At 37.6% G+C, this 13,923-nt stretch overlaps 3 protein-coding genes across 6 annotated transcripts; all 3 read left to right on the forward strand.

Annotated features, from left to right (window-relative positions):
* Positions 1 to 737: 737 nt before the first annotated feature.
* On the forward strand, positions 738 to 3,256 carry LOC116028634 (3-hydroxyacyl-[acyl-carrier-protein] dehydratase FabZ-like). Its single transcript, XM_031270407.1, has 4 exons — positions 738 to 1,111; positions 1,202 to 1,262; positions 1,341 to 1,485; positions 2,730 to 3,256. Exons 1-4 carry the CDS (start codon positions 883 to 885, stop codon positions 2,979 to 2,981), a joined length of 687 nt encoding a protein of 228 aa, XP_031126267.1. The 5' UTR covers positions 738 to 882; the 3' UTR covers positions 2,982 to 3,256.
* Positions 3,257 to 3,658: 402 nt separating this feature from the next.
* LOC116029267 (probable protein phosphatase 2C 62) lies at positions 3,659 to 9,316 on the forward strand. 4 transcript variants are annotated; one of them, XM_031271188.1, is made up of 9 exons: positions 3,660 to 3,954; positions 4,120 to 5,651; positions 6,338 to 6,423; positions 6,639 to 6,705; positions 7,042 to 7,129; positions 7,253 to 7,422; positions 7,571 to 7,714; positions 7,908 to 8,036; positions 8,857 to 9,316. In XM_031271188.1, exons 1-9 carry the CDS (start codon positions 3,750 to 3,752, stop codon positions 9,022 to 9,024), a joined length of 2,589 nt encoding a protein of 862 aa, XP_031127048.1. In that variant the 5' UTR covers positions 3,660 to 3,749; the 3' UTR covers positions 9,025 to 9,316. The 4 variants fall into 4 exon arrangements, 3 of the variants coding, with proteins under 3 accessions (XP_031127049.1, XP_031127048.1, XP_031127047.1); XM_031271187.1 differs by having other exon boundaries at positions 3,661 to 3,954; positions 6,293 to 6,423; XR_004100296.1 differs by lacking the exon at positions 8,857 to 9,316 and having other exon boundaries at positions 3,659 to 3,954; positions 6,293 to 6,423; positions 7,557 to 7,714; positions 7,908 to 7,985.
* Positions 9,317 to 11,495: 2,179 nt separating this feature from the next.
* LOC116029271 (non-specific lipid-transfer protein-like protein At5g64080) lies at positions 11,496 to 13,417 on the forward strand. The gene is made up of 3 exons (XM_031271194.1): positions 11,496 to 11,966; positions 12,067 to 12,093; positions 13,038 to 13,417. The coding sequence occupies exons 1-3, from the start codon at positions 11,615 to 11,617 to the stop codon at positions 13,208 to 13,210; spliced, it is 552 nt and encodes a 183-aa protein (XP_031127054.1). The 5' UTR covers positions 11,496 to 11,614; the 3' UTR covers positions 13,211 to 13,417.
* Positions 13,418 to 13,923: the final 506 nt, after the last annotated feature.

Below are 13,923 nucleotides of genomic sequence, written 5' to 3' on the forward strand. Positions count from 1 at the left end.
ATTGTTGGTTTCCTTGTTACCACCAAAACAAAAAAACAGTATAAAAATGTAAAACTATGCTAAAATCACAAGTTTGGCATGATGATGAATCTTAGGCTAACATTATTCCAAAAACACTGTCTCACTTTCAATAGTGGGCCATACGTTCGCATCATTAAATTTACAATTATTTCATTATTTTGTCTACATCAATGCAATACTCTATTGCTTTCAAAAGTGCACACATTTTTCATTAAAAAAAAAAATACAAAAAGGCTATCGCAACATCCCGTACGGGTTGCAAGCCCACCTCAAAAAAAAAAAAGAAAAAAAAGTTGTCTTGAAATTTCCATGTCATCTTGCCAACCTCAAGCTTTCATGAATAATCTTCGTATTAGTCTATTAAACCAACATTATCCTTTAAATATTGTTTCACTTTCAAAAGTGAGTCCTATGTCGCCATTACTTCACTTTTTTTTAATACATTCATACAATGCTTTTTCACTTTGAAAAGCGCATACTTTCATATCATATTACAATAAAATAACAAAATAATATAAATAAAAAACTCCATAAAAACCTCACCCCATCAAGCCATCTATGCAAAAATCCTATCATAATTTTTTTGTTCTTCAAAAAATCACTAAAATTTACTAATGTGGATGCTGCAAGGCAAGTAGACGCAATTGACCATTTCGCCCCTAGCACTGTTCTGCTGGGCACGAAGTCATGAATGATGTTTTGATATCTCCGCCCTCCCATCACCAGCGAACAAATCGTCACCTACTTTAACCTCGCAACTCTCGCCCCCACCTTACATTAACGCCCGCAGGCCGCACCTCTCTCTCTTTGCGTTTCAAATCTCTTCACCCCATTCAAAGACGCAGCTTTGAGCTATCAGAAATGGCGTCTACTGCGCTCTCACAGTCTTTTTTCTCCACTCTCACTCCTCACTCTGCCGCCGCCTCTCACAAGACCCTCGACAATGCTTCTTCCCTCTCGTTGAATCGCTCGCTGCCCTTCAAATCCCACCCCTTGTCGACCCAATGCGATAAAACCCGGGCTAGCTTCGTCCCCAAATGTACTGCAAATGAATCGGCCACCAAAACCACCGAGACCCCTATTGAATTGAGTATGCATTCTTTACGGTCTTAATTTCTGTTAAAGTTTCGAGCTTTACTGTGGGTTTGTTGAAATTTGCTCTCTTGTTGTGTGTTTTTAGGTTACCCGTCGTTTCCGTCTGTGGTGGATATCAATCAGATTATGGATATTCTACCTCACCGGTAACTGTTTTCAGTCATTTTAATCTTTGTTCTTTGCAAATAGATTTGGTTACTGATTTGGGGTTGTCCGATTTGCAGTTATCCATTTTTGCTTGTGGATAGAGTGATTGAGTACAATCCGGGAGTTTCAGCGGTTGGAATCAAGAATGTTACTATTAATGACCAGTTCTTCAACGGCCACTTTCCGGGGAGGCCAATCATGCCTGGTGTTCTCATGATTGAGGTATATAATTCATGTTCTTCTTTATATCATAGTCTGATGGTCATCAGATGTGACTGAAAATGCTTTATAGGTTTATTAGAAACTATATTGCCTCCAGATTTAATACCCTCTGGTTCAAAATGAGAATATCTATTGCTGGTTTGGGTGAATTTGACAAGTTAATTACTTCAATCAAATGTTTTACTATAGGCAAAATGATTTTTTTAATGGGAATTCACTAGCCTGAAAGTGGAGGTTATGTGGGGATTTTATTGCTGTAAGATCCAAGAGGAAAGTACATGGAGGAGGGTTCATACACTCATACCATCTTACTTATTTATTCTAATGTCTAGATACATACAGCCTTACAAACATAGGGTAGCCTATCATTATGAGGTAGTAATTAGTAAAGCTTTGCAATTGAGGATTTTTCTCTCAAGAAAAGATGAGTAGAGCAGTGCTGGATTTGCAAATAATGATTAAAGATTCGATATAACTTTCTTTTTGAATATTTATTAGTTTTGCTATGAGGATAAAGATTTGTTGTGGTTTTCCTAAGAAGCATGCCTTTCAAGTTCCAAGATAGAGGATTTAGTTGAATTCTACGTATTTATGTGTTTGATACTCTAATATCAGCTGCAAGGACGGAAATCTGATGATTAATGTCTTGATAGCTTTGTTCTGTGGGCATTCGTAGTTCTTTGCCATTCTGAGCTTGCACCCATACTTTTTTTGGTTGCATATTTGGGTTCTTCTGGTCAGATTTATACCTTTTATTATCCTAAGAAACAACTTGATTGGATAGTATCTTGGAAAAAGCACCTTGGTGGGATAACTAGAAATTAGAGAACAGATGATTCTTATATTATGTCAGATTCGGGATCATGTTCAAATTACTGGAGTGAAGAAGTGCATTATCTATTCATATTGGAAAATTTTCTGTTTAGAAACCATCTCTTTCTGCATTTAAATTGTTTTGCTCCATTGTTCATTGGCTGAAATATGCGCTTCCAATATGCCAAACAAGATATACTTGGTTTGTACTAGTGCCAACTCAACTTTGTTGTAAAAGTTAGATTGTTTGAGGCCTCGAGCTTGAATTCTTTCTCCCCTCATGTCCTTTTCTTATGATTATGGTCTTGTTTTAAGATGAACATTGAGTACAGCCGGTGTATATGGTTTGTTTTAATGTTGCGGGTTCAAAAATGTTGTAACTTTCATGCCGGGCCAATTAGTCTCATTGGATTGGATTCTGGTTTTTGTAGGCACTGGCCCAAGTTGGTGGGATAGTCATGCTGCAACCCGAAGTAGGAGGCTCCCGTAGCAACTTCTTCTTTGCTGGAATCGACAAAGTAAGATTCAGGAAGCCGGTGGTGGCTGGTGATACTTTGGTGATGAGAATGACGCTCACCAAGCTGCAAAAACGCTTTGGAATAGCGAAGATGGAAGGAAAAGCCTACGTAGGAGGTGATTTGGTTTGCGAGGGTGAGTTTTTGATGGCCACTGGCAGCGAGTAGTAGAAGTGTGCGATGCACTTGAGCCCCCCCCTCCCTTTGATGTTTGATCAATTTACTTGTTTATTTGGATAATGCCTGCAATGGCTTCCAATTATCCCCCCTCTTCACCATCAGTTTTCTCATTGAGGACAGTGTCTCTTAGGACAAGCTAATTGCTCATCTTCTGTTAAGAGTATGTTGTATGATGATTTGAACATTTATTTGGTCTTCTTGGTCCAAACCATCTGCCAAAGTCATTTTGTTATTGTCTCAATATAGAGTTCTATTACATATAATTCCAAATCTTACTCCTTCAAATTTACTCCCTGAACTAGTGGCGGAAGAAAAGTAAAGAAAATAAAAATTGGAGTAAACACCATAATGAATCTTGTCTTTGCCAATAAAGAATCGACCTTTTTCACCACAAGATCTTTGGTATGTATGAAGTACAATTTAAATTAATTTATTCCGTGATTTAATAATTTTAGGGTAACACTATTGTTTCACTAAAAAATATAACTGACTTTAATGTCTGTTCATACGTGCTTTCTCAATCGTACCCATAAAGTAAAGGGGAGTTTACATAGCTCTATGCCTATGTCCACGTCAGCAATCCTACCCGGGGAATTGATCCACGTGGCATGACGATTTGTCCCCTTCGCGGGAAATCTCCAAGCCTAACGATCATCTGCGGCACTGCATCCACAAACCCAACATGAAGATTTGTCTCGGGAGTATCAATGCTTTTTGAAGAACAATATCAGCTGTGTAAGCAGACCACTACACCCGATGGCTGATCTTCTTTCCAATTCCATACCCAACTTCCCACTCTTTAAACCCGCCCATACTCCTCCCAAGCTCTTTCACCCATTTTCACCTCTTTCAAGAACCTCCACAGCTGGAAGATGGAGCAGAAGAAGAAGAAGAAAGCCGCCTCAAATCATATTCTTTTGCAAACCCAGTTCCCAAGATCTTGCTGTCATTTCAACCCACGGTACATTTCTTTATCCCTTCCCTTTTTTCTTATTGCTTTTCAATTTAACAAGTATAATTCAGGGCAAAGTTTTATTCTTTTTTACTATATATTTGGGTTGGGGTTTCTTTTTTATTTTTCCTATGCTTTTAGAAAATTTAAGGTATTTTGTTATTGTTGTGGCAGAACATGCTGATGGTAGTCTGATATTCCGGTTTGGGGATCCAAGTGAGCTTGCAAAAGAGGAGGAGTTGGTGGCATCCAAGCCTGAGAAGGTGGGGAGTGAAGATGTGGAGGAATTTAGTGTGGTGAAAGTGTTGGATGGAGATTGTGAGAGAGAAGTGATTGTTAAGAATGTGGAGAGAAAAAAAGTTAGGGCTGATGCCACTGTTACTAAGATTTCTGATTCAGTAGCAAGTAGGAGTGAAGGCAGCAGTCTTTTGGAACGAGGCATAGAATCAGATGATGATTGTTTTGGATCTTCGGTTCACCAGACAGGATTGCTTGACTGTTCTGCGTCCGAGGTCAGTACAAAGAATGATGTACCTCTTGATGAGATTGGACTAGAGAAGGATGGGGGCCGAGTTACAATCGAATTGACAGATACTGTGGAAGTTCGGGCAGAACAAAGTGATAGAGAATTGAGTGAGAAATCTGCCTCTGAGGTTTGTACAACGAGTGTCGTGGCTCTTGAGGAGAAGGATTGGGGCGAAGCTTCAATTCCATTGACAGATAATGTGGAAGTTCAGGTGGAAGAATTTGATACAGGATCGAGTGGGGAATCTGCCTCTGAGGTTAGTACAGAGAATGTTGTACCTCTAGAGAAGGATGGGGGCAAAGAATCAGTTCCATTGATAGATAATGTGGAAGTACAGGCAGAACAAGGTGATAAAGAATCGAATGTGAAATCTGCTCCTGAGCTCAGTACCGAGAATGTTGTACCTCTCGAGGAGATTGTAGTAGAGAAGAGTGATGGTGAAGCTTTAATTTCATTGACAGATAATGGCAGTACTTCTGTGGAAGTTCCAACAGACCAAGGTAATAGAGAATCAAGCGAGATATCTGCCTCTCTATTCAGTACAGAGAAAATTGTTACTCAGGAGGAGATCGTAATAGAAAAGGATGAGAGTGAAGTTTCAGTTCCACTAACAGATTATTACAGTGCTTCTTTGGAAGTTCAGGCAGAACAAGGTGATAGGGAATCAAGCGAGAAGTTATTAGAAGATTCAGTCGCAGAATTGCAGGATTCTTCTGGCTCTGAGGTCACCAAGGAAAATGCTATACCTGTGGATGGGAAATTTTCAGAAGAGCATGAGGCTGAAAGCTCGGTTTCATTGAGAGATAATGATGGCACTTCTGCACAAGTTCAAGCAGCAGAAAGTGGTGGTGAATCCGCGATACAATCAATATCTTCTGATGTTGATTCTTCAATGAATGTAACTGTCAATTATGTCGATCAGGAAAGTAGTGAGGATGATGACAGCTTTAAACATTTCAGTACTGATACTGTGGAGCAGAGTTCCTTAAAGGACAGTATTGAGGACAGTGGTGAAAATCAGGTCATCCATTTGTCTAAAGAGGCTGAAGATAGCCAGGAAGATGAGGTGGTTGAACTAATTCCCACGTCCCCTCCTACAGAGGCTGAACCAATTCTTGATGAAGAAGTAAGTCAGATACAAGAACTTCACGATCCAGACAAAACTGAGATACCATTGTTGGTAAGTACTACTCATCTTTCCATGTATAATATGGTCGAGTAGAAAATATCACGTCACTCCTGTTATGAAGTCATAGTGTGGTAAATGTAGATTTACAATGTCACTCGCATGGAAAACGCTTGATGCTAACTATGTGGAGTTCGATATCCAGATCTCGCTGTGTGTTAAATACTGTCCACACTATTCTACTGATTGACAATTGGAAAATAAACTTTGACGTCTATATCGCTTAAGATTTAGTAGTCTTTCCAGTAGGTAGTATAATTTATGGGAGCATTCTCATACTTGTGAATTTACCAAGGGTCATGTAATCAAGTGGGATTACCTTGAGACTCTATATAAGAGGTTTCAAGTTCAATCAGTTCCCTCAAATCTACCATAAAGAGCACACACACGAGTTCTAGAGCCAAGCTATTCTCCGTGTTCTCGTCTGTTGAATTAGTAGGTTTCAATTCAAGAGTCCTGGTAAATCTTTTGTATATATCCTCAGTGTCTTTTGGTGGGCAGGGATAGCGGGAAGGTTCTTTATTGGTATAAATTTCAACCGAAGTCTTTTTTTTTTTTTTCCTCAAAAAGAAATGTGATTCAGTACTTTGTTGATAATGACACAATTGAGAGAATTCATGTTTTTAAAATTTCAGCTCAACAACAACTCACCAAACTTATTACTGCAAGTGGCCGAACAGACTGAAGATGTAGAAAGCAGCGTGCCTACAGAAGCATCAGGTTGTGGAATGGTCGAGGTGGAATCTACTGTAGCCTCTATAACCAGGTATGGCTCGGCTCTCACCTTCTTCCCATATGCTTTCTTTTAGGGTAGCTTCCTTGTTAATAAGTTTGTATGTCCAAAAAATGAATTGCCCATATGATGAAACCCTTGCCTTGTCAATTAGTTTCTATAGTGGTCAATACTTTGAAGGGGTTTGAGATATTTGATTTGCAGAACGATTAAATCTATCATCGTACTTAGATTGTCTTTGTTCGCAGTAAGGGCATTCAAACAGCACAACTTGTGCTATCTTCTGGTGCTGCTTTATTGCCACATCCCTCTAAGGTATGTTACATATAATCTTTTCGGCTTTTCATATGAACTGTGATGTTCTATCTTCTGAAATTTGAGACTAATGACCTCGACACCACAATATGATAAGAGATCAATTCGCATTGCACTGAAACTGAGAATTTTATGCTATTTGTTTGGTGATATTGATACTAAAGTACATCAAAAAGTGAGTATAACATTCCAGATTGCTGTATTGGTAATTAATGAATACACGATGGGCATCACAAATTCACAATATTGTTGAAGTTGGAACATGTAGGAATAGGCTTTTTATCTCCTCTATCACATTAAGCATTATAAGTAATTCAAATAAATAATAAATTCCAGGCATTGACAGGTGGAGAGGATGCATATTTTGTGACTAATCAGAACTGGCTAGGCATAGCTGATGGAGTTGTTCAGTGGTCTCTCGAAGGTATTCCTTCCTAATATTTTTGAGTTTTACGCTGTGTGGAACCATAATGCTAATTTCTTGTTATCATTCTTTACCTCAAATCTGAATTAGAGCATACAATTATGTCCATTTCCATCTATTCAGGAATTTATCCGGGATTATATTCCAGAGAACTCATGGAGAATTGCGAAAAGGTTATATTGCAGTCTGGCAGTGATTCGGGAACTGATCCTAAGATAGTTCTTAAACTGAGCGTGGCAAAAGTAGAGTCTCCTGGATCCTCGACAGCTTTGATTGCACACTTTGATGGTCAGGTACGATGGTGTTGATTCAAATCCTCTTTGCTTAAAGCCTTAAAGTGAGTTGAAGTATAACGAAAATGGTTTACGTTAGCAAATTACAAAACTGGGATCCATTAAGCTCCTCGGGTGCTTGCTGTAAAGTACAGCTGAATCGTTGCAGGCTTTCCATGTGGCTAATATCGGAGACTCTGGGTTTCTGATCATAAGGAACAGTGTCATATATAAAAAGTCATCTCCAATGCTCCATGAGTTCAATTTCCCTATGCAAATCGGAAGCGGTGATGATCCCTCTCAAATTGTGGAGGTAATAACTACTTGGCATGAATATGCATAAAAGAACTCGATTTAGTAACTCCATTTATGTTCTCTAGGGAAATGCTCAAGACTTCAACTGTAACTATTTTGATAACTTTTAAGTTTCCCTGTTCTTACTTCTTAGAAGAGATCTAACATATCAAGCTGATCAAATTGTTCTGTTTTGAATATTTTTACATCAGGAATACAGAATTGAGTTAGATGAGGGGGACATCGTGGTCACCGGAACTGATGGTCTTTTTGACAATTTGTATGCACAAGAAATAGCATCAATTATCACGAAATCGTTGGAAGCTAACGAAACACCTAAGGTGCCTGCAGTTCTATCTTCTTCCCCCCACCCTCCCCTTACTAAAATGAGTAAATAGCATAAGATGGGTGCATTGGTTTTTTTTATTTATTTATTTTTATTTTTACATACACGGGGAATTGATTTTAAGACTTCTTACGAAGAACCTCGAATCTATGACACTAGATTACAAGGTCCTTAGTGATGCATTGGTTTTCTACCATACCTAAATAGGTGATTACCCATTCTTTTTGAATTTGAAGACATTGTAGAATTACGTAAAATTCTGTTCCAAAGTCATTTGTCCACTATTTTCCAAAACCAAGGCCAACCATCCACATAACATTTTCAGTCACAACATCAATCCGGAAACGTTGTGGCCACCCGTGTACAAGCACTTTGAGAAACCTGTAGACTATTGAGACATCCTGCAATTTAACTTTTTTGGGTGGAGGGCAGGGAAGGACCAAGTCCAGCACTAGGTGACTAGGGGGATTGTTGAGCAGAGGCTTGAAGGGCCAAGTCCAGCACCTTGTCTCTCGAAAATGTAGCAGTATAAGGAAATAAAGTTGCATCTTTGCTACAAGCTATAGCTTTTGGTGTAATGGTAAGCGTTTGACTCTAACACGTGGTATAAGAACCAGGTCACAGACAGTGGTAAACGTAAAACGCCTCCACCAAGGCTCTAGGACAAGCAACTAGGCGTTCGGGATTGGGGTGTAGTCCTTTTTTTTGGTGTTACCAACTACTTCCTCACATCCCTTTTCTTGATTTGAAAACCTGATTCATCCTACAAAGCATTCTTTTATCCTATGTAAGAATTCCTGTTTCTATCCAACCAGGAAATTGCTGAGATCTTGGCTACAAGGGCACAGGAAGTTGGTGGCGCCGCATCGGGAAGAACCCCATTTTCTGATGCAGCCCAAGCAGCTGGATATGTGGGGCAAACTGGAGGAAAGCTTGATGATGTAGCTGTTATTGTGTCACTGGTTCAAAATCCCACTCACTGAGTGGCAGACAGACAGGGTATAGTATCAACTGCTTTATGTTGTGGCAACATTATTCTGGTTCCTTAACCATCATTATTCAAAGAAAAACATGTTTTCCTCTTCATCTTCCTGTTATCTTAACTTGGGCAATCCATGTTGGATGGCCTAGTTCTTTTGCAGTTGACCATTTTATTAATCAAAAGCTTATGGAGAAAAGCAGAGTGATTAGTCTTAGATAGCTGTGCTAATCTTCAATCATTAACTTTCTGGAAAAAAGAGGTTTTGATGTTTGAATAAGTTGACTTTTCTTCAACATTTTGGACTGTTCCTATGGAGTTATTATACCGTCAACCATGGTTCACATTACAAGATAAATCATTGACATACGATTTTAATTTTAGTATAAAGAAAAGTTCATTTTTACTGTATTATTATATGTTCATATTTTAAAGGTTTATTTTTGATATATTATCAAAAAATAAATTTTTAAGTACATTATAAATAAATTTTTATTTAGTATATTAATAAAAAATATGAATATTTATTGGTGATCCGCATATAATTTGCGGCCCTAGAATCGGCGATTGATTGGTGTAAAATGTTGAAACTAATGATGGCCTCACTTGTGAACACTTTTCTTCATGTGTATATTTCTGTATATTGGTGGGGCATACTTTTGAGCATCCGCCGAAAAATGATTAAAATCAAGGCCTGATTGCATTATACGAATTGTTTTTAGCATATAATATAAAATATAAATGTGTGGTTTAATTATCAATTTAAATTTTGATTTCAGATAAAATATATATATCCTTCAATGGTTATCTACACGTCTCAAAGGTATAACCCGGTTGAGTTTATAGATCTTAACTAAGTTGGTTTGGTTGATTTGCTACATCGAGCTAATAATATGATAGAAGATAATCGACTTTTATTTTAAGGCTAAAGTGTCATCCCGCACCATGAACTATATTGAATTATTCATGCCGTATCTTGAACTTTCATAAGGTTTATTTTGATACACAAACCATTAATTTTTTTTTTCATCTAGCAATTTTTACAGGTTCCCTACAAGTTATAGGTAATCTATGTTGACTTGGACTTTTTTTTTTTGTTTTCTTCTTTTTTTTTTTTAATTTTAATTTTTTTTGGTTTTCTTCTAAACCTTCTCCAGCCCAACAACCGGTACCGAAACCGTAAAATAATAATAATAAAAATTTCTTATATTTAGGCATTTAGTTACTGGTAGTAGCTAAATATAAAAAAAAAATTATATTTAACTACGGCCAGTAGGCAGTAGCCAAAATAATAATAAAAAAATTATAATATGTTTTTTATAATAACAAAACATATTATATATACTAGTGAGCACGTCCTGGTCCGGCTAAAGGCACAGGGGAGGGGCAGCGTGAGGCGTTGATTTTTGGGTTTTACTTAAAAATTTTGGGTTGACTTAAAAAGAATATCCATATAAGCTAATTATCTGTGCCATACCATCATAGTAACCTGGTAACCTGTGAAAAATGCTAGATGAAAAAAAATTAATGGTTTGTGTATCAAAATGGACGTTATGAAAGTTCAAGGTGCGGCATGAATAATCCAATATAGTTCATGGTGCGGAATGACATTTTAGCCTTATTTTAATAACTTGACGAGTATAATACTACTAATATGTAACTGACAACAATGATTCACTTAATAATTAATTAATGTGAAAACGGTAATATATGAATTTGAAATAAATTAAGTGAAAAAAATAGAGTATTGTGAGGCCAATGATTACTTGGCATGGGTAATAAAATTAGCTTTAAGCTCAGCAGCTAACTTTGCCAATTTCAAATGAGAAATGGGCGTTAATTTTGGCATAAAGCACATTCCACTTTTGGGCTGCATGCTTACTATTGTAAGCATGAGATTATATTCTCTCTCTCACACACACTTTACTCCCATCTCTCAATCAATAATTAGTGTATGTGATGTATTAATTCAACTGCCCCAACCTCACTATTTTTCAAAAAAGTCTTATAACTATCGGCTTATATTTTTTTAATTGAGACAAAATACATCATTTGAAAGATATATTACACTACAAATTCATACTTTTACAACTCATTAAAGGTCACTCCCTAATCCCTATCACATAAAATTAAGGATAAAATAAAACTATTATCCCAACAAAACAGGTTATGTCATTGGGCATAAACTCATGACCTTTTATTTAGGAAAATCAGTTTTTACCACTAAATCATAACATCATTGACATCAGTTTAGACTTCTAACTGAGATGAAATACGAAGTATATATTTTCAATTTTCAACAAACACCCTATCATCCGGGTAGTCTAGCAAAGAAACGAGACATCAATTACGTGCCCCTTACACCACGTGGCCCCCCAAATTTCCATGTTCACATGAAACCCGATTCTCACTCGTAACACACCGACCCGACCCAACGAGACCAGCCCCATCTCCATCATTATAAAACCCACCTAAGAGCTTTCACTCACCACAGCCTCAAAAATCTCCGTAATTTTCCAGCACTGTCACAGTCATCGATTGTTTCTCCGTCGTTAATCTCCGGCTTTCTTTCTCTCACTCAAAATTTGTCAAAAATGGCGACGGGACTGAACACTATCGGGCCACTAGCAGTGGCCCTGCTCGCAGTATGGGCGATCGCAGTAGTGGACTCCGCGCACCATGCAGCGCCGGCGCCGGCGGCGGATTGCGGCAGCGTGATCCTCAACCTGGCCGATTGCCTCACCTTCGTCACCAACGGCAGCACGGAGGCGAAGCCGCAGGGGACCTGCTGCTCCGGCCTCAAAACGGTGCTGAAAACCAACGCGGAGTGCCTGTGCGAAGGGTTTAAGAACAGCGCCCAGCTCGGCGTCGTCCTCAACGTCACCAAAGCCCTAGCTCTCCCCTCTGCTTGCCATGTCTCCGCTCCCTCCGTGAGCAACTGCGGCTGTCAGTATTTTCTTCTTCACTCATCAAAATTGAAATTCATAGTTTTTTTTTTTTAACTAATTTTTAAAACTTTTTTTCTTTACTTTTCAACAATTTACAGTGAACATCGGCAGCATTTCTTCTCCCGGTACGTCTCCGTCTCTCAGATCTGTTCTATAACTTCCTTTTTCCGCAAAACAAAAAATGAAAATATTTAATTACTTTTTTTTTTTTGGAATTTATTGATAATTATGTGTTCTATTTGCTGTGTTGATTTAGTTGATAAAGTGTGGGAGAAGTTATTTATGATTTAAGTTTCTAAGGAGTATTATAGTAAGTTTAGAATTATTATATAAATTTATATATTTATATATTAAAAAGTATGAAAGATGAAAGTTGGTTAGTTTATTATGGATAATTAATTATTGATAATAAGGTTAATGTATATTTTTTTATCCTTTGCGGAATTTACTGACACCTTCAAATATTAAATTATATAAAAGTATAAGCTGAAATTCTGTAAGTCATAAATGTGACCTGCATGTGGGTGGGTGGGACCAAACCAACTGTATCACTTTATGACATTGATTTTTCATATTTCTAGATAGATTTCAAGAAGCTGAAAGATAACTGAGCTTTTGGTTTACTACTTCAATTCTAGGAAAAAAGAATAATAGGATAAAAGGATAATTTTCTTGTATGGACAAATATTTCATTTACTTTAATTCTTTAGAAATATAGAAAATTTTCCGTTTTACTTCAAATCAAATTGGTCCCAAAAAAAATCTCCAAAATTTAAGTGGGGTTTGTTAAATAGCTGTTAGGCTGTGATTGGGTGAGTGAGTTTTACTAATTGTTGATAGCTAATTGGGTTAGTGAGTTTTACTAATGTAGCTTTTTTAATTCTAGCATTTTAGAGCAATAGTTCTATCAAATAGATTGTTTAATTAAGTTAATAGTGGTCAAATAAGCCAAAATTGACTAATAAGCTAACTATTTTACCAAACAAGTTTACAACTTTTTGGGTTGGTAAATGTACATTTCCTTGAAGTGTTTGCTTAAAATTGTTGGTGACACATGGTTTTCTTGTAGCTCCATCGCCATTACCGCAACCTCCAAGCTCAATTGCAGTCGCACCTATAGGATCTAGTCAGGTAGCACCCGGGCCAGCTCAGGCATTGCCACCGTCTTCTGCAATGGCACCGGCGGGATCCATTGCCGCCACCTTGACCGCGGTGGCAGCAGCATTGGTGGTGGTGTTTTGAGACAGGGTTGGAGAATTGTGTTTGTGATGTTTGATCATAGTAGTATAGTGGTATATTTAGTAGGTGGTGTTTGTCTGGTATTAGCTGGAATTATTGTCGTAAGGGAGAAAACAGGGTATTAAATTGGTGTCATATGCCTGCAGGTTTTGAGTCTGAATGATTATGGATGGGGACATGATTGCTGGTTTCATATTTGTTCTTTCCTTCTTTCCTTTTTCACAGCTCTAAATACATTATAGCCCAACAAGAATTACAACTCAATTAAGATTGTTGCCAATAGGATATTGGAGAAACAGTCCAATGCCAGGGGCCCAGACCATAACACTGTATTTTTTGTACTATAACACTGCATTCTTACAATAGACCAGTATAAGTTACACCCAAGATCAGAACAAAACACAAAAACAAATGTCAATAAAGCATTACAAGCAAGATCATGTATACATACAATTTCCTCATTAATAATTTGAAAAAAAAAAAAAAAAAAAAAAAAAAAAAAAAAAATTGCGCAAACATTTGTGATATTGTCTGTTGTTTTCTCAAGGCTCCATTTTCGGGGCAAGCGCGGTGACCGCGTCTGCAACCGTGAGGAAAATCTTGTCTTCTCCAATCACATTTGCAAGACCAGAGTGTGAAGTTTGTCCATCACCTTATGCCCTGGATTTGCCAGAATAAGCTGTTCGACAACCAAAAAACATGTGAGTTTCTTCTGT

The sequence above is a fragment of the Ipomoea triloba genome, chromosome 9 (assembly GCF_003576645.1).
Source record: "Ipomoea triloba cultivar NCNSP0323 chromosome 9, ASM357664v1".
Classification (NCBI taxonomy): domain Eukaryota; kingdom Viridiplantae; phylum Streptophyta; class Magnoliopsida; order Solanales; family Convolvulaceae; genus Ipomoea; species Ipomoea triloba.